This window comes from Hemiscyllium ocellatum, chromosome 23 (assembly GCF_020745735.1).
Source record: "Hemiscyllium ocellatum isolate sHemOce1 chromosome 23, sHemOce1.pat.X.cur, whole genome shotgun sequence".
NCBI lineage: Eukaryota > Metazoa > Chordata > Chondrichthyes > Orectolobiformes > Hemiscylliidae > Hemiscyllium > Hemiscyllium ocellatum.
This window is the reverse complement of record NC_083423.1, coordinates 28819183-28840410: the sequence shown is the minus strand read 5'-3', so window position 1 is coordinate 28840410 and position 21228 is coordinate 28819183. Positions and strand designations below refer to the sequence as shown.

Genomic DNA, 21228 nt, shown 5'->3' with positions numbered 1-21228 from the left:
GACCAAGTAAACCCTGTAGACTAGTTGGTAAAGGAGGATGGTGGCAGGTATCTACCCAGCTGCATGTTAGCAATAGTTTGCATCATATGGTTGGATGACATGCTGTCAGTGGTGGTCATCTCTATATATAATTTACTTGCATAATTATCACAATGAAAATCAGCGAGGGTAATAGAATTCATATCGATGATTGGCATATGTGACATGGATAGAATGCAAGTTGTGACTGAAAGCATAAATACATGCATTTCTGTCACTGCAACAGGCCGTCGCTATACACTTTGACTGATGAGGTTTTTTTGAAGTAAAGATGTTGTTGTATTAGGAAATGGAGCCCATTTGTGCATTGCAAGCCCCTACATTTGTTGTTACTCTGGTATTAAATTTGTTAAACTTGTGTTTTAAATTTTTTGCAGCTAGGTATTGGGTCCATCAAAAGGAGAACGTCAATCACTTCCTTCTGCTGACAAGGCAGCTTAAACCTGCAGCCACCTGTCTCAGTGGCTGAGCTAACAATCCATTGACTTAGAGTAAATATTTCAATAATAGAAATGTGAACCATATGTAACATCTCTACATAACAGCTTGTGTTTTATTGGAAGAAAATGGGCACTTGAATTGCTGCTACAAGCAGATCAGTAGGAAAATCATCACAGACGTACAACATAAATAAACAAAATGGACTGGCTTGTGAAACACAAGCCCTAAGGTCTCAAAACTACATCTTTCAAGATGTCTAACAGTTATGGCTGGATGCTTGATTGAGTTAAACCTTTAATTCTGCCAAGTCAAGCGAGGTGTACAGTTCATTCAGCCATCAATGGAATTTCCCATATTGTCAGGCCCTTCCCCAGCTCACCCTTGCGGAAACAATGTTTGCCTTATAAAAGGGCAGTATGAGAGTTGGACTCCTGCAGACTAGCTGAAACAATAAGGCTACAGTGCTTTTTCTCTCCCTTTAGTAAATTAAAGTTTGAAGTAAAGAGAATCAGTATATTATGATACTTACTGTGTCACTGAACACACTTCTGCCTGCACACTTTGTGCATTGCCTACAGGATATGACAATAAGCATTCAAAGGGAATGTAAATCTCCCAATGAGTGATCACAATAAATAGAATATTTCCTTCTGAAAACCATCTGAGATACTGACTATGTCACCAGTGAATTGTCAAACACAGCTTTGAAGAAATTCTTGTCTAACAGAACTAGAGTAACATGGACTATTAAAATTACTATTTCGACCTTATTCACCACCTTCCAGAAGGCTTTAATTTAACCTTGCTCTTTACCTTCCTATGGGATATGGAGAGGTAGGGAGTAGTGTCATTCTGGACCACACAAGGAAGGCTCAGTCCTCCCCTGCCTCCATCCTGTTCCCTCCAGAAAAGCCCTCCAATTTGTCAGAGTGCTGTTAGTTCCCAACAGTAAGCCATGTGACATTGGGCTCCCCACCTCCTCATCAGCTCTCATGTCTTTGGAGCTTTGGGGGTAAATTAATTGGGGCCGAACCTTTGAAGCCTAGAAGTTAAAATCTCTTGGACTTCATACTAACAAGTTTAGATGGTTTCATTTTGGCTCCTAGTCGTATCAAGTTAAAATTGGGACAAAGGTGGTTTTATGAGAATCACTGAGAATCCTGTTTCTTTACTATATATGAAACTAGCCACGTTACAAGTGCCTATCTACAAACCTCCCATTTTGTTTTTGCAATCCAGCCTACCAATTTTTTTCCTTCAACTGGATAATCATGTTGTTCAGAAACATTTCTTTGTTTCATAGTTTGTTAAAGTGAAACTGAAATACGTTGAACAAACAACGGTTTTCCAGCCGCCTCCTGGGGATATTTTAATCTGATCTGCCACTGTACCTAGCTGTCTAGCTGGGAACTACGAGAACATACTCAGTGTGACAAGCAAACTGAGAGTGATCAATGGGCTCACAGTCCCAGCAGGTTTCACACTTAGCAAAGCCCGAGAATTCTGCTGAAATCCTGGATACACCACATAAATCTGGCCTAACATTCTGTCAGTGTCTGTTCAAAATCCAGACTTATTTATTTAGATATTGAAACTTGTGAGCTTGAACAGGCCTTAAAATCAGAATCAAATTAGCTGCAGCAAACATTTCAGGAAATAGAAACAGGCCTGACCTGGTTTTGATAAGGATCTACTCTAACTTTTTATTTTCACACCTCAGTGGTGTCGTGTTGAAAACGTATTCTGTAAAGATCAGGACTGCTTGCTGATTGACAAACAACGTTTTCATCCAGCTCTATTCAGAAGGCAGGAAGGCTGTTTTGAATGGAGACCACGGAACTATATTTATGTACTGTCAGAGATTTATGTCAGTCTATCAAGTCTGTGAAAGGACATTGTCAATGCATTGACCTTGCTTGCTGAGAATGTGAATACATTTCTGTTGAATTTCGGAACAGTCTTTGAAAAAACAATAGATAAATGTTCTTCTTTGTTCTTTTCTCCCTATCATGTTTCTTTTCAGCATCAATTAATTGTGCAAAGAATTATGCTAAGCATGCTCACATTCTAAAAAGAATTATTGCTAATTTGTTCAAATATCTTTGACTCAGTGAATGTTGATTATATCAATGAAGGCATCAAGCTTGTCAAACTCTCAAAGCCTGACAGTAAGAGAGACCGGAATGAGCCAACACAATTTTAAATTATTAAGATTGCTGAGTTCTTTAAACTAATGAATGTGTGTACCGACAATTAATCTGTTTGGATCAGTCAAATCTTTTCAGCCAACTCATTTGAGAACATGATAAAATGCTGAAGGGTGCAGTAATGCTATATAATTGGAGTGTTGCTGTGAAATGTAGTACTTCACAACAACATTTGTGCTTTTGAGCAAATATAACCTGAATTTCAAGTTATGGCCCAATCTGACACTGGTGCAAAGCTAGAACTTGTGGAGGAGATGGTAACAAATTGTTTCTGAAGCAAAGCAAAGATGTATTAAGTTTGATTGTGCATCCTAAAAGTTTCTATGAACTTGGAGAATTTGGGGAAATTTAAATAAAAAGGCTGGCTTGAATGATAGGTGGCTTAAACTATATTCTTATCACAGGCAACAACAACATATGCATTTATATGGTGCCGTTTATATGGTAAAATCCCTTAAGGAACTTCATGGAACCGTTACCAAACTAAACTTAGTGCCAACAGAGTTACTCGAGCAGACCAACACCTACCAAAGAAATAGATTTCAAGGAGCTTCTTAAAGAAGATTGAGAGGTGGGGTCTGAGGGAGTGAATTCCAGAGTTTAGGGCCTCGCTAGTTAAAGTATAGCCACCAATGGCAGAGCAAGTTGTAGGAGCGCAGATACCTCAGAGGGTTATAGAGCTGAAGGATCTTACAGAGATAGCGAAGAATGAGACCATAAAGGGTTCTGAGGTGTGGATGAAAATGTCAAAATACTAGTGTTGTTTAACCAGATTCCAATGTAAGAGGAGAGGCACAGTTGCTCAGTGGTTAACCCTGCTGCCTCATAGTGCCAGGGTCCCAGGTTCAATTCCACCCTTGGACAATGATCTGTATCTAGTTTGTACTCTCTCCCTGTGACACAGAGGTGGGTTTGCTCTGGTTTCTTCCCACAGTCCAAAGATGTGCAAGTTAGGTGGATTGGCCATGCTAAATTGCCCATAGTGTGCAGGCTAGATGGATTAACCATGGGAAATGTAAGGCCCCAGAGACAGGGGTTGGATCTGGATGGGATGCTCTTTGGAGAATCAATGTGGATTCGATAGGCCAAATAGCCTGCTTCCACAACGTAGGGATTCTATTTAATCAGTGAGAACAGGGTGATGAGTGGATGGGATTTGCTACGAAGTAGAATGCTGGCAGCATATTTTTGGATGAGTTTAAGTTGCTGGACGATGCTAGCCTGAGAATTTCAGCAACATGAGCTGAGGTAAGAGTAAAGACAGATAAAGTTGATGGGGTGGAAATAGCTGGTCTTAATAATGGAACAGATAAGAGCTCAGAAGCTTATCTCATGTCGTACAACATCTAGGTTGCCAACAGTCTGGTTCAGCTACAGACAAGTGCCTGAGAGAAAGATGGAGTCACTGACTGGGAATTGGAGTTTGTGCAGGGTTTGGGGGAACTGAGAAAGATGGATTTGGCCTCCCAAATATTTATCTAGAAGGAAACTCCATTCCTTTAAGTGGTTTAAGAAAGAAGATACAGTGGAGAGGTCATGGGAGGAAGTACTGAGGTAGAGCTGGCTGACATCACCATAGAGTAAAAAGTGAGGTCTGCAGATGCTGGAGGTCACAGCTGAAAATGTGTTGCTGGTTAAAGCACAGCAGGTCAGGCAGCATCCAAGGAACAGGAAATTCGACGTTTCGGGCCAGAGCCCTTCATCAGGAATGAGGAGAGGGTGCCAGGCAGGCTAAGATAAAAGGTAGGGAGGAGGGACTTGGGGGAGGGGCGATGGAGATGTGATAGGTGGAAGGAGGTCAAGGTGAGGGTGATAGGCCGGAGTGGGGTGGGGGCGGAGAGGTCAGGAAGAAGATTGCAGGTTAGGAGGGCGGTGCTGAGTTCAAGGGAATCGACTGAGACAAGGTGGGGGGAGAGTAAATGAGGAAACTGGAGAAATCTGAGTTCATCCCTTGTGGTTGGAGGGTTCCCAGGCGGAAGATGAGGCGCTCTTCCTCCAACCGTCGTGTTGTTATGTTCTGGCGATGGAGGAGTCCAAGGACCTGCATGTCTTTGGTGGAGTGGGAGGGAGAGTTAAAGTGTTGAGCCACGGGGTGGTTGGGTTGGTTGGTCCGGGCGTCCCAGAGATGTTCCCTGAAGCGTTCCGCAAGTAGGTGGCCCATCTCCCCAATATAGAGGAGGCCACATCGGGTGCAGTGGATGCAATAGATGATGTGTGTGGAGGTGCACACACATACCTGGACTACATCTCCTCCCACTCTGCCCCCTGTAAGAACTTCATCCCATATTCCCAATTCCTTCGTCTCCACCGCATCTGCTCCCAGGAGGACCAGTTCCAATACCGTACAGCCCAGATGGCCTCCTTCTTCAAGGACCGCAGATTCCCCCCAGACGTGATCGACGATGCCCTCCACCGCATCTCCTCCACTTCCCGCTCCTCCGCCCTTTAGCCCCGCCCTTCCAACCGTCACCAAGACAGAACCCCACTGGTTCTCACCTACCACCCCACCAACCTCCGTATACAGCGTATCATCCGCCGTCATTTCCGCCACCTCCAAACGGACCCCACCACCAGGGATATATTTCCCTCCCCTCCCCATCAGCGTTCCGCAAAGACCACTCCCTTCGTGACTCCCTCGTCAGGTCCACACCCCCCACCAACCCAACCTCCACTCCCAGCACCTTCCCCCTGCAACCGCAGGAAATGCAAAACTTGCGCCCACACCTCCTCCCTTACCTCTCTCCAAGGGATCCTTCCATATCCACCACAAATGGGGCGGCACGGTGGCACAGTGGTTAGCACTGCTGCCTCACAGCGCCAGGGACCTGGGTTCAATTCCCACCTCAGGCGACTGACTGTGTGGAGTTTGCACATTCTCCCCGTGTCTGCGTGGGTTTCCTCCGGGTGCTCCGGTTTCCTCCCACAGTCCAAAGATGTGCGGGTCAGGTGAATTGGTCGTGCTAAATTGCCCGTAGTGTTAGGTAAGGGGTATATGTAGGGGTATGGGTGGGTTGCGCTTCGGCGGGTCGGTGTGGACTTGTTGGGCCGAAGGGCCTGTTTCCACACTGTAAATCTAATCTAATCTAATCTAAATTCACCTGCACCTCCACACACATCATCTACTGCATCCGCTGCACCCGATGTGGCCTCCTCTATATTGGGGAGACGGGCCGCCTACTTGCGGAACGTTTCAGAGAACACCTCTGGGACACCCGGACCAATCAACCCAACCACCCCGTGGCTCAACACTTCAACTCTCCCTCCCACTCTATCAAGGACATGCAGGTCCTTCGACTCCTCCATCGCCAGAACATAACAACACGACGGTTGGAGGAAGAGCGCCTCATCTTCCGCCTGGGAACCCTCCAACCACAAGGAATGAACTCAGATTTCTCCAGTTTCCTCATTTACTCTCCCCCCACCTTGTCTCAGTCGATTCCCTTGAACTCAGCACCGCCCTCCTAACCTGCAATCTTCTTCCTGACCTCTCCGCCCCCACCCCACTCCGGCCTATCACCCTCACCTTGACCTCCTTCCACCTATCACATCTCCATCGCCCCTCCCCCAAGTCCCTCCTCCCTACCTTTTATCTTAGCCTGCCTGGCACCCTCTCCTCATTCCTGATGAAGGGTTTTTGCCCGAAACGTCGAATTTCCTGTTCCTTGGATGCTGCTTGACCTGCTGTGCATTAACCAGCAACACATTTTCAGCTGACATCACCATAGAACTGATGCCTGACATTTTTGCAGTTGATGTTGCCAAGGGACAGAATGTATATGAGAAATAGTTCATATGGACAGTTATCTCATGTTCTGTCAGTGCCAGATGATACAAAAGCTGCGTTTTTTTGTTTGTCTGCTCTCACCAGTTCACTGCTTATGATTGGTTCTGTCCACCTCACAGATCAATATCTGTGTTCCAGTAACTCTTATGAATGTGTTTAGCATCAGCTGAACTGGACATGATGTCAGGTAGGCAACAGTGAGGACTGCAGATGCTAGAGATCAGAGTCCAGATTAGAGTGGTGCTGGGAAAGCACAGCAGGTCCAGCAGCATCCGAGCAGCAGGAAAATCGACATTTCGGGCAAAAGCCCTTCATCAGGAATCCTGACCTGCTGTGCTTTTCCAGCACCACTCTAATCTGGGCATGATGTCAGTCATGATAAAGGAAACCTTACAAATGGTGATGATCTTGAGATGTGCCTTAAAGGTTTCAGTCATAGAGCTGTGATTATTTCCTTTGGCATGTTATTCCAGATTGGAGTTAGACCATAAGAAAGAGGAAAAGGAGTAGGCCATTCAGCCCCTCTAGCCTGCTCTGCCATTCTGGAGGATGATGGTTGATTCAAACTTCCTCATGTCCACTTTTCATTTTCTCAGCTGTTCTTGGAAAGAAAGATTGCTTTGGAAACAAATGTGGGAATGGGGGTTGAAAGGATAGATATTTTGGAAGGACACCAAATGCAGGAATATAACTTACTCATTACAAGTAGTTCTTTGCAATGATTAGATAGTTAAGAATGGAGCAATTCGCATGTAATCTCACCTAATGTGGGAGAAAATAGAGCAGCCAAGAGGATTGCAGATAGGTTGGAATGGACAATGATGGATAGTTCGTTACAGTCACAAAAGCTGAAATTTGTAAACTTGGTATGAGCAATCTTGTCCAGTGGAGGGTTCAGGGTCAGAGCAGGGAAGATGGTCGGCCAGAAATGTTTATGGAAAGGAGAGAAATAGCAAAGGCAGCTAAATGTTTCAGATATCATTCAATCATGGAAAAAATTAACATCCAAATTTTACAACGAATTTTTGAGGAACCCAGTACAGAAAATATATCATAAGCAGAGCTTAAATCATAATATCTCTTAATTGCCAGTCAATGACCATCCCAAAGAAAAGAAAATCTTATGGTTGTCTCAAACACTCAGTCATGTTACCATCGTGGATCCCACACCATCAACATTTTGTGCATTACTATTGACCAGTAACTCAACTGGACTCATCACATGAACACAATGGCCACAAGAACAGTGAAACGCTAAGAATACTATGGTGGGTAACTCATCCCATGAGTTCCCAAAATTGTCCATCATGTACAAAGCACAAGTCAGGAGTATAATGGAATCCTCCCCTTTTCTTTGTATGAATGAAACTCCAACAATGGTCCTTCAGTGTGCCTGGTTAAAATCCTGGAACTCGCTCCCTAATGGCAATGTGGATTTCTCTACCAAATGGACTGCAGCAGTTCAGGAAGGCAGTTCAGTACCCATCTTCTCAAGGACAATCAGGAATGGGGAATGAATGCTGACCCAGCCAGTGTAGTCCCAGGAAAGAATAACAAAAAATAACATTCTACTTCCAGCGAGTTATATTGGCCAAAGGATGAGGACAGGCACTAAATGGTTGCTGTGCTAATTAGAAATACCTGGTTAAAAGTCAAACTTTAACTCACAGTTTGGTCCAAATGACTGAATATCATAACCTAACTTGCCTGGAGGAACTAAATGCAGGTTTACTATTTAAGTGTATATGGCTTTTTGCATTGAATTACGCAAAGATAACTCTCCCCTTCCCTGAAGTGTGACAGAGTCTGCAGCTCAGACTCTGAAATTCCTTGAGCAGTCAGCTTTTGCTGCAGATGTATTTACCATGGATCAGCCTGGGTGACCACCAGTTTCCAAATAATACACCTGTAGGACATTATCTAACCAGCCATCGTGATTCAGTTTAATTAATGAATTAATTTTAATATTTTTAACTACATTTTCCAACTGTACTCTTTACCTGATTGAAACCACTTGGCCAAAGGAGACACAGGAAAAAATGCCCACTAAACATATACATACTCTTCTGTGACAGTACGATTGATGTCTGACAGGGAGAAACAGATTGAAGGGTCATTCTGCCACCAACTTTCACCTCTCATTGCTACTATTCTTCTCTGTAAGTTTATTGTCACAGTTAGCTTCACAGTGATACTGAGTCACTGCACACTCCTCCCAGTCTGCTTCACAGCAATGGTAAATTGCTGCACATTCCACCCAGTCTGAAAAAAGTTTCTTGCAATGATTATAGTGAGCCTTCTTGGACTGTGGTTGTCTGTCATACAGAAACATTTATAATTGTGCTAGTGAGAGAGGTCCAGCGCTGTGATCCAGTGGCAATGGAAGAACAGCAATACATTTGCAAGTCAGTACATTGCATGTTTGGAAGGAACTTGCAGGTTAGTGTTGCTGTGCATCTTGGCCCTTGCTCTCTTGGTGGTAGAGATGTTGGCCTTGGAAAATGCTGTTAAAGGAATATTTGTGAATTCCTACATTGCGTCTTGTAAATGATACCTACTGCTAGTTGTGGTAGAACTGAATGTTTAAGTTGTGGATGGGTGCTATCTGAGATGATGTCAAGCATCTTAAGCAGTGGCGAGTTGCACTCATTTAGTCAAGTGGGGAATATCCATCATGCTCCTGATTTGTGCTTGAAGATGGCTATGGAGAGTAATGAGGTGGACTATTGCTGTAGCATTTCTAGCCTCTTAACTTACTCTTGTAGGCAAAGGACTAGTATAATTACTTCACTTACTTATCCAGCCTATGGTAATCCCAAGGATTTTTATAGTGGGACATCTAGCAATGGCGATGCTATTGAATGTCTAGGCAAGATAATTAGATTTTCTTATGTTAAGGATGGCCATTACCTGGTATTTATGCAGTGTGGATGTTCTTGTCACTTATGATCCCAAGCGTGAATGTTGTTAGGTCCTTTTTCATGATGACATGGATCCTTGTGGAGAATGGTACTGAAGACTATAATTATCAGTCAAGATGTCCACTTCTGAACTTTAGTCATAAGGAAGGTCACAACAGTGATTTTTCAAATGAATTATAGCAGAGTTCAGTTACTAAAGTATTTCTAAGATTCTATTGAATAGCAAGACTATAATTTATGATACATATTATTTATAATACATTTATTTCATAATATTCAGAATTCAATGGATGATGATCGTTGATACTAGCAAATAAATACTTAAATTTCAAGAATTAATTATTTTTGTGTTCAGTTATTGTTATGCAAACAACTGTTATTTAGTTAACGTTAGTTACTATTCCATTTCAGAAATAAATGGTATGACTGGTATGAAATCAATGATAAAATTCAAATGATAAAGCTGGAATAAATAATTCATGAACTCAGAGATTTTCTTAATACATAAACTGCACTACCTGGAGATGTAAAGTCTAAATTAGACATCAGACAAGTTGCGCAATAATCGTTTCCAGTTTCTAAAACAGCCAGTGTTTATAATACCTGATCTTACAAGGGATGCCAAGGTTAGGTGCATACTTTTACTCAATTTGCATTCCGCTTACAATTGTGTAAACCGTATGATGCAAATCTTCCATTTAGGATTGAAAACTTTATTTCTGATCCTGCTCTGACAGAAAAAAGTGCATACCTTTCGAGGCATTCTCCCCGTGAACATCTGGGTCATGAGCCTTTCCAGCTAAAGCAGCCTGGCCCTGGGCAGGAGCCAGCAGCCAGCAGCGAAATTCATTGGAGTTGAATCTGCATCCATTTTTCATGATAATTCCAGCTGTATTTCAGGTTGGAAAGGTTCTGAAGCCACTTTCCCCAACTGCTGAAATAAGGTAGGGTGGCAGGTTAGAGGCATGAGGGTGTGGCAGTGATTGAAAAGGTTTGGTGGGAGAGTTTGGGTGCCAAGTGGATGATGTGGTTGGGGGTGCCAGTTGAGTGAGAGTAGGGCAATAGATGGATGAGGAGTGGGATGGCAACTAATAGATGAGTTGTGGAAGGGGGTCTGGTTTGAGTTGTTCTTGGGATTTAGGGTTTGGGTTTGGTTTGGTCCATGGGCAGTGGGAGGGGTCGGGCTCTGGGAGTGGGTGCAGCCTGCTGTTTGTGTCTGAAGGAGCTTGGGGGTCTTTAGGTGATGGAGAGTCAGAGTTGGCTCAATCCTTGGAGAGGATGCCCATGTCTGTGTCTCACGTGGAGGCAGAAAAGGATTTGAAGAGTCAGGGGATCTGGTCAGGAACTGCAGGGTGAAGGAGATGGCTGGTTAGGTTAGAGGAGTCGAGGGTTAGAGTTGGCTAACTCAAAGAGTTGAAACAGGGGTCAGTGTTGAATGGAGGGTTTCAGTTTAATCATTACCTAGGAGATGGAACATTTTTAAATTCCTCTGACATTTCCTGGCTAAGTCAGCCAAATCCTATTAAGTCTCAGACTCAGAGTTGGAGGTTTCTTCAAGGGCTGCAGGCACCAGGTAATTGTTCATTTGGCATAACAACAAGCAGGACAATTCCTGGAGAGTCAGCTACGTTGGGATGTCAACATGGGCTCCATGTGCAACTCTTGTCCACCTTGCTTCCTATCTGAAGACCTGGTCATTGTATTTTGTGCTCACAAACAAGGAAAAGAAATATTGTGAGGTTGACATGGAGGCAATCCACCACTTGTGTTAAACAGTAGAGATTACTGAATCATTGCTTACGGTAATAGCAGTAGTTCATTGCATTGTAGCGAACTATATAAACATTACTGGAACTTGGCTGGCCATCTTTGAGCCCATGCAATTGCTGACATCATCACAATGGCTGGTACAGTTCACATTTTCAGATATTAACCCTTTCAGATCCTCGGACAACAAGAAAATGTTTAATATGATGACATGAGCTCCATTTATATTCTAGATCTAAATCTGTGCAGCCTGATGAACTAAGGTGTTTAGTAGCACAGGAGGTCAGGCAGCATCCGAGGATGCTGGGCTTTTCCAGCACCACTCTGATCTAAACTCAGGTTTCCAGCGTCTGCAGTCCTCACTTTTGCCTAAGGTGCTTAATAGTCTACCATATCTGCTTCCAATTATATGTTATAGTATATGTTTTATATCTCCAGTGACATAATCTTCTCAAATTGTCATCAAAAGCTGTAATTAAAAGATTCATGGTGGTTTGAGAAAGTTGTTGCGTGAAGAGCTAAATAAGTAACTTAAACATTTTGATTTGTGGATTACTAATTACTATGAAAATTTAATCATAATTATGACGATATGTAGTCAATTGAATACAAGTTACAGTAATCCTCCATAATGGTTTGTGCACACCTGACATTCTCTGTAGAATGTCTCAGTTTCTCGCAAAGAATTCCTGTGCTAGTCTTTCTTTTTACTATTTCAATTCTATAACAACACTTAAAGTATCTGTACCTAGGTATCCTGTACAGAAGATGGCGCTGAGAGGTGACATTACAAACTTTTTACTGCACTCATTCGAGTGCATGTGACAATTCTATTCAAAATATAGAAAAGTTCATTTGTAGAGAGAAGTTGAAGAGAGAGGTCTTATGTTTACCCAGGGCTACTGTTATACCTTCCAGTTATATCCAGTGCGTGGGACACCAATGGAAACTCTAAACAAAATATAAGCATGAAAACAGACTCTTCAGTCCAACCCATCCATGCCAACAAGATATCCTAAACTAATCTAATGCCCGAGGTTTGTGAGAAGATTTGTAGCTCGGGTGCTCTTTGTTGTGGTTCTGTGCGCCGAGCTGGGAATTTGAGTTGCAGACGTTTTGTCCCCTGTCTAGGTGACATCCTCAGTGCTTGGGAGCCTCCTGTGAAGCGCTTCTGTGATGTTTCCTCCGGCATTTATAGTGGTTTGTCTCTGCTGCTTCTGGTTGTCAGTTCTAGCTGTCAGCTGCAGTGACCGGTATATTAAGTCCAGGTCGATGTGTTTGTTGATAGAATCTGTGGATGAGTGCCATGCCTCTAGGAATTCCCTGGCTGTTCTCTGTTTGGCTTGTCCTATAATAGTAGTGTTGTCCCTGTCCCTAATGTTGCTTGTCATCCGCGTGTGTGGCTACGAAGGAAAGCTGGTCGTGTCGTTTCATGGCTAGTTGGTGTTCATGGATACGGATCATTAGCTGTCTTCCTGTTTGTCCTATGTAGTGTTTGTGCAGTCCTTGCATGGGATTTTGTTCACTACGTTGGTTTTGCTCATGCTGGGTATCAGGTCCTTTGTCCTGGTGAGTTGTTGTCTGAGAGTGGCTGTTGGTTTGTGTGCTGTTATGAGTCCTAGTGGTTGTAGTAGTCTGGCTGTCAGTTCAGAAATGTTCTTGCTGTGTGGTAACGTGGCTAGTCCTTTGGGTTGTGGTATGTCCTCATTCCGTTGTCTTTCCCTTGGGCATCTGTTGATGAAATTGTGGGGGTATCTGATTTTGGCGAATGCATTATATAGGTGTTCTTCTTCCTCTTTTTGCAGCTCTGGTGTGCTGCGGTGTGTTGTGGCCCTTTTGAACAGTGTCTTGATGCAACTTCTTTTATGTGTGTTGGGGTGGTTGCTTTCGTAGTTCAGGACTTGGTCTGTGTGTATGGCTTTCCTGTATACCTTTGTGGCGAATTCTCCATTAGGTGTTCTCTGTACCGTCACGTCTACAACAGAAACTGAAACATCTGATCAGCGGATCCAGACATTCTATACAGCCAACACAGGAATTCTTGGACATCATCAGAAATATACATATAGACAAGGAAGAAACTATGGTCTCATTTGATGTAACAGCACTGTTCACCTCTATTGACAAAACCCTAGCCAGAGAAACAATAGCCAACCTGCTGGACATACAGAACAGACAACAAGACGAGAAATCTATCAACAAAGACTGCATACTCAAAATACTGGATCTGTGCCTCATAACACACTTCACATTCAACAACCAAATATATGAACAAATCTACGGCACATCAATGGACTCACCCATCTCTGGACTCATAGCAGAAGCGGTAATGCAAAGATTAGAACAAACAGTCTTACCGCAAATTCAACCCAAACTCTGGGTCAGATATGTGGATGACACCTTTGTAATCATTAAAAACACAGAAATAGAGAACACACACCGGATCATCAACGCCACACTCACAGGAATCCGATTCACTAGAGAGGAAGAAAAGGATAACCAACTCCCATTCCTCGACGTGATGGTACAGAGAACACTGAATGGAGAATTCACCACAAAGGTATACAGGAAAGCCACACACAGACAACGACCTAAACTACGAAAGCAACCACCCCAACACACACAAAGAAGTTGCATCAAGACACTGTTCAAAAGAGTCACAACACACAGCAGTACACCGGAACTGCAAAAAGAGGAAGAAGAACACCTATACAATGTATTCGCCAAAACTGGATAGCCCCGCAATTTCATCAACAGATGCCTAAGGGAAAGACAACGGAATGAAGACATACCACAACCCAAAGGACTAGCCACACTACCATACATCAAGAATATTTCTGAACTGACAGCCAGACTACTACGACCACTAGGACTCATAACAGCACACAAACCAACAGCCACTCTCAGACAACAACTCACCAGGACAAAGGACCTGATACCCAGCATGAGCAAAACCAGTGTAGTGTACAAAATCCCATGCAAGGACTGCACAAAACACTACATAGGACAAACAGGAAGACAGCTAATGATCCGTATCCATGAACACCAACTAGCCCCGAAATGACATGACCAGCTATCCTTATTCGCCACACACGCAGATGACAAGCAACATGAATTCGACTGGGACAACACTACTATTATAGGACAAGCCAAACAGAGAACAGCCAGGGAATTCCTAGAGGCATGGCACTCATCCACAGATTCTATTAACAAACACATCAACCTGGACCCAATATACTGGCCACTGCAGTGGACAGCTGGAACTGACAACCGGAAGCGGCAGAGACAAACCACTATAAATGCCGGAGGAAAGATCACAGAAGCACTTCACAAAGAGGCTCCCAAGCACTGAGGATGTCACCCAGACAGGGGACGATACATCTGCAACACAAATTCCCAGCTCGGCGAACAGAACCACAATAATCTAATGCCATTTGTCTGCACTTGGCCCATATCACTTTAAATCTTTCCAATTCTTATACCCACCCAGATGCCTCCTAAATGTTGCCATTGTACCAACCTCTACCACTTCCTCTGGCAGCTCATTCCATATACGCACCACCTTCTGCGTGAAAAAGTTGCCTCTTAGATTCCTTTTAAATCTTTCCTCTCTCACCGTAAACCCATGTTCTCTAGTTCTGGACTCCCCCACCCTCAGGAAAAGACTTTGTCTATTTATCCCATCCATGCCCCTCATGATTTTATAAACCTCTATAAGGTCACCCCTCAGCCTCCGACCCTCCAGGGAAAACAGCCCCAGCCTATTCAGCCTCTCCCTACAGCTCAAATCCTCCAACCCTGGCAACAATCCTTGTAAATCTTTTCTGAACCCTTTCAACTTTCACAACATCCTTTCTATAGGAGGGGACCAGTATTGCACACAGTATTCCAAAATTGGCCTGACCTGAATTTCTACCAACTTTCCGCTTTGATGTTAGACAGAGGTTTATTGACTATATGTGAAATTCCCTGAGCGTGTTCTCTTAGAACACTTTTGGAAACCGAGAGACAGAGCAAACTAAAGTGTTTTATGCTGCATATACTTAGTGACTGAATAATCAGTTACTGTGAAAGGTGCGTTGTGATAACAGTGAGAGAAATGAAAATATTTATAACTGGAGAAAGTCACTAAGTGCTGAGTGAATTTGTGAATAGATTTGAAGAAATGTATAAGTAACTATAAATCATTTAACAAGTGCACAAAGAGTTAGTGAAGCTCATGCAGAGTGGAGGTGAAGGATGTAAAGGTCTTTTCGTAGCTATGGTCATGGGTTGCAGATTTCTATTGAATCTGGGAAGAGGGAACATAATGAGACCTAAAAGCATTAGAAAAGTCAACCCTTCAGCTGATGAAGATCTGAATTAGAGTTTCAATACTTGGAAGTGGTAGTTCTTGAAACAATGTTCTCAAGCTGGAAAGGACTTGGTGACATACAGTGTGAGTGGTCAAACCAACTTAAACAAGAGCACCAAAGCTGAGCAGCCAGATACAGTCTAACACAGGAAATTGAAGCGAATTGGAGGGAAGAACAGTAAAGGATGGATCCAAATATTGGTTTTGCAAACACCAACCTGAATGAAGTGACTTGAAGTTGGATAACTGTCGGAAAGTGTAGGAATAGTCTTAATAAGGGAGAGGTAGCATTATGAGTTTGTCCATAACCCCTACCACCTAACTGGTGCTCATTTTTAGTTGTTTGATGTTGCTTCTTCATATTATTTTATTTCAAGGAATTCAGCAAAGCAATGACCTTTCATTAATCATTGTGTTAATTATATTGTGTTCACAGATTTGAAGGCCACTCATACATCTCAGTTTTACGGTGTGTCCTCAAAACCTTTGGATTACAGAATCTTGTTAATGGATGAAGATCAAGACCGTTTATATGTGGGCTGTAAAGATCACATTCTGTCTCTCAATGTAAATAGCATCAACCAGAATCCCCTGGCTGTAAGTTTTCCTTCTGATATTCTTTTAGATATGGAAATGGCTTTTGTTAATGCTGTTGTTCTTAGATTTCCATCTGCCCTTTATTGTACTGCTCTTGCAGTAAGATATTGTACAGACCACCCAGTGTTTAGAATTATTGGGTACCTTACTGGCCTCCTAAGATGTGACTGCAGCTTCCTATCATATTTCTCCTATGGTTTTAAGTAGCTTCAACCAGTCCAGACAATCCAGAAGCTGCTTTCAATAGGAAATTCCAGATCATAACCATGTCATCACATCTAAAAATTATGCATTAAATTACCTTCCAAATAATCTGATGATAAAAAAAGTCAATTTACTGAAGTACCAGAAGATGACTGATACAAATGATCTATACAAGTTGCTGTTTTTTTCTGTTTTTATAAGAGTAGAAGATTCTCCTCCTGTTAATGCTTTTCCCGAATTGGCCTCATCCCGTCCCTTTCTGTTGTTATACGAATGTCTAACCGAGACAGCTAACAATAAACAGATTGTAGAATTCCATCAACGAGGCCTGTATTTCTCATTTACTGTGTCTTAAATTGCTTTAATGGTGTGCTGAAGTATTTTGATATCTTTCATCAGGTTCACTGGCCAGCATCGAGCAATAAAGTGGATGAATGCAAAATGGCTGGCAAGGATCCAAATGTAAGTAGCAAATGTTTAGATTCTCCATGTGGTGGTGGATTATATTTTTTTTGACAGACATGAATTGATTGAATTGCAACACAGAAGCAGGTCATTTGGCCTGAACTGTCCATGTCACTGTTTATCTTCCACGTATGCAGTAACTCTAATCCCAAGTACCTACCATTCCTATATCCCATTATTCTACTCTCCTTCAACTACTTCCCAAATAATTAAATATTGGCATGGTTTCTGCTTCAACTCACTATACAAACATATTTCTCCAGTCTTTCTTTAATCTATTCATTTAATCTTCTACTTTTGTTTATACTACACTCTCAACAATGGGTCACAATCAACTTTAAATATAACCAAAAAAATTATCCCCAATTTTTTTCTACTGAAAGTAATCCTGATTTGTTTATTTCTTACTTTACATTTGTATCACATCTGCATTGGTCCTGATCAAACAGCTTGATATTAAAATTCTCGTCCTTTTTTCAAATTCCTCCATAGGCCTTAGAGTGATACAGCCTTAAAGTAATAGAAATTTCAATCATAATTTGGAGATACCGGTGTTGGACTGGGGTGTACAAAGTTAAAAATCACACAACACCAGGTTATAGTCCAACAGGTTTGATTGGAAGCACACTAGCTTTCGGAGTGACGCTCCTTCATCAGGTGATAGTGGAGGGCTCGATCGTAACACAGAATTTATAGCAAAAATTTGCAGTGCGATGTAACTGAAATTATACATTGAAAATTGATTGTCTGTTAAACCTTTCGTCTGTCAGAATACAGTGATAGTTTCACTTCTTTCATGTGGAAATCACAAAACCCTTTTTTTTAAAGTTGCATTCTCGGGTTAGCTGCTAACAATGGTGATAGCTAGACAAAATGTTGAAGGTGTCAGCCCCCTGTGTTCTCTGTCTATGACCTGATGTTTAGATTGATTCCAATCTAAAAAATGAGATAACAGTGTTTTACATAAATTCATGCAGTTTTTGAGCTCAGAGTTCTACATGAATGTATGCAGTTTTTGAGCAAAGTACAATGTAACTCTACAAGTACAAATTCACCACAGAAAACATGGGTGTGCATGTGGGTCTTTGTCTGTCTGTGTGTGTGTGTCTGTCTGGGGTGCGGGTTGTGAGTGTGAGAAAGTGTGTGTGTGTAGTGGGTGCAGAGTGTCTTAAGTCTGTGAGGGGGTGCAAGTGTGAGTGTGGGAGCGTGTGTGTCTATAAGGGTGTGTATGGGTGTCTGTGTGCGCATCTGAGTGTACCTGTGTCTGTGTGTATGTGAGAATGTGTGTGTGTAGGAATATCTGTGTGTGTGTGAAGTGCAATGATGATCACCGGTTGAGGCCCTCCCTAGGGGTACTGAACTTAGCTATCAGCCTCTGCTTGGCCACTTTCCTCTGCTGCCTGTCCCGAAGTCCACTTTGGAGGATGGTCACCCGAAGGTCCGAGGCTGAATGTCCTGGACCACTGAATGTTCCCCGACTGGGAGGGAACACTCCTGTCTGTTGATTGTTGTGTGGTGCCCATTCTTCCGTTGCCGTAGCCTTTGCTCGGTTTCCCCAATGTACCATGCCTCCAGGCATCCTTGCCTGCAACGTATAAGATAGACAATGTTGGCTGAGTCACATGAGAACCTGCCATGTACAAGGTGGGAGGTATTTTCACGCGTAATAATGGTATTTATGTCCACAATCTGAACATCTTGCAGCATCTACCGTGAACAGGGTTGCATGGAGTTGTCCTGAGAGCCGGGCAGTTTGCTACGAGCAATGATCTGTTTGAGGTTTGGCGGTTGTTTAAAGGCAAGTAGTGGAGGTGTGGGGAAGGTATTGGTGAGGTGCTCATCCTCACTGATAATGCGTTGCAGTCACGAAGAACATGGCGTAATTTTTCAGCCCTTGGTAAGTACTGAACAACGAAGGGTACCCTTAGGGAGGACCTCAACCGGGACCTTGGGTTCATGTCACATTAAGGTGATCATCATTGCACTTCACACACACACAGATATTCCTACACACACACATTCTCACATACACACAGACACAGGTACACACAGATGCGCACACAGACACCCATACACACCCTTATAGACACACACGCTCCCACACTCACACTTGCACCCCCTCACAGACTTAAGACACTCTGCACCCAGTACACACACACACTTTCTCACACTCACAACCCGCACCCTAGACAGACACACACACACACAGACAGACAAAGACCCACATGCACACACATATTTTGTGTGGTGAATTTGTACTTGCAGAGTTACATTGTACTTTGCTCAAAAACTGCATACATTCATGTAGAACTCTGAGCTCAAAAACTGCATGAATTTATGTAAAACACTGTTATCTCATTTTTTAGATTAGAATCAATCTAAACATCAGGTCATAGACAGAGAACACAGGGGGCTGGCACCTTCAACATATTGTCTAGCTATCACCATTGTTAACAGCTAATCCGAGAATGTAACTTTTAAAAAAAAGTTTTGTGATTTCCACATGAAAGAAGTGAAACTATCACTGTATTCTGAGAGATGAAAGGCTTGACAGTCAATCAATTTTTCAATGTAAAATTTCAGTTACATCACACTGCAAATGTTTGCTTTAAATTCTGTGTTACGATTGAGCCCTCCACAATCACCTGATGAAGGAACATCGCTCGAAAAGCTAGTGTGCTTCCAATTAAACCTGTTGGACTATAACCTGGTGTTGTGTGGTTTTTAACTTAGAAATTTTAAAGCATGGTAACCAATCATGTCTTTGCCAGTCATCAAACATCCATCTATTCTACTAATCCCATTTTCCAGCACATCCCATAGGCTTTTACACTATGGTGTTTCAAGTGCTATCTAAATAGTTCTTAACTTTTTTGACAGTTCCCACCTCTATGTCCTTTTAGGTAAAATGTTTGAGATGCCCACAACCCTTTGGGTGAAAAAAGCTTTTCCTTAAATCCCTCTCTAAACCTCTTGTTCTTAAAACTGTGCCCCTGATTTTTGACCTCTCTACTAAGGGGAAAGTTTTCTCCTTTTCTACAATGTCTATGCCCCTAAGAACTTTGTACAGCTCAAACAGACCCCAGTAAGCCTCCTTTGCTCTGAGGAAAATGACCTCAGCTTATCTAAATCTCTCTCTATAGCCGAACTCCTCCAGCCCAAACAACATTCTGGTGAATCTCTTCAGTATCCTCCCTCATGCAATCGAGAAACAAAAAGCCATAAATGTTTTCAAGTTTGGATTTAATTTTGTGCAGAGCCACAGGAGCATGGATACCAGCTGGATTAAATGAATAATGGTGCCAGCTGCCCCAGACTTACATTGCTTAGCTTCAGTTCTCCACTCATGTCCACCATTATACCTATATATCCAGACGGGTTCAGCATAGGGGCTAACCAGGTTTGACAGGCCCCAACCTGCAAGCCCCATTTGGTAAGTGCAGCATGCAATTCCCATTTAAATATGGACTGATCCCAAATATTTTCAAAACTGAACAGTCATTTTGGACTTGAAACATCAACTCTGTTTCACTATCCATGGATGCTGCCAGACCGACTGATTCTCTCTAGCAAATCTGTTTGTTTAATAGAAACTCCTTGATTATTGCTCTCTTCACCATTTTCTCTTATTTTTTTGGTAGAACGGTTGTGGTAACTTCGTTCGTGTCATACAAGTTTACAACCGAACTCATCTATTTGTTTGTGGAAGCGGAGCATTTAGTCCCATCTGCACATACATCAACAGAGGTCGCAAATCTGAGGTGAGTGTCGTATGACTAATAAAGTGGTCATTGCATAACATCTACTGATTCTTATTGCACATTTGGCTCTGGGGCTGACCACAGGGCTGTTTCTCTGTTTTGCAATGATGTAATATTCAGATTTCTCCTGCTTTATGTACAATACTTTTGAAATCCATGTAAATATTACACTGCATTCTTGTTCCTGCATATTTCAGGATTTTTTCTATTTTTAAAGAATTTCATTTGCATAATATTTTATTGCCTCAGTCAATAACATCCCAGGGTACTTACATAATTTTTTATTTGATGTGTAGTGCGCAGTGTTATGCCAGGAAAAGCTTCACAGATTTGTGATGTGATGTGATGTGTAAAAATAATTCTTAGATTATAACAGGAACCAATAGTTTCAGGAGGCTTTATACAAACTAGCTACAGTTTGAAGTTAAAGAACATTAACCGAAATGGCTGAATAGACTTTCATTTACCATTTGTTAGCATATAGTACACAACCTTTGTTCTTGAAAATGTTAACTGTAAAATAATATTTTTCCTATTTATATTGACGAATGCTAAATTTTCATCAGAATGGACATTGAAATCATGAGATTTATTTGTTAATTGATCTACATTTGCATCCAAAATGTGGTCAATCTTGCTATGCAATGTCACTGATAGTGCAAGAAACCTCAGTCTGTCAGTACATGGC

The 21228-nt window shown here is 42.3% G+C and overlaps 1 protein-coding gene across 2 annotated transcripts in view; it reads left to right on the top strand.

Moving 5' to 3' along the window:
- Positions 1-21228, top strand: part of sema3c (sema domain, immunoglobulin domain (Ig), short basic domain, secreted, (semaphorin) 3C) — a 171232-nt gene that overhangs the window by 78367 nt on the left and 71637 nt on the right. For both annotated transcript variants that reach the window (XM_060842840.1, XM_060842839.1), the window contains exons 3-5: positions 15950-16110; positions 16714-16776; positions 20421-20540. In XM_060842840.1, coding sequence (XP_060698823.1) covers positions 15950-16110; positions 16714-16776; positions 20421-20540 — 344 coding nt within the window. The remainder of the gene's footprint in view (positions 1-15949; positions 16111-16713; positions 16777-20420; positions 20541-21228) is intronic.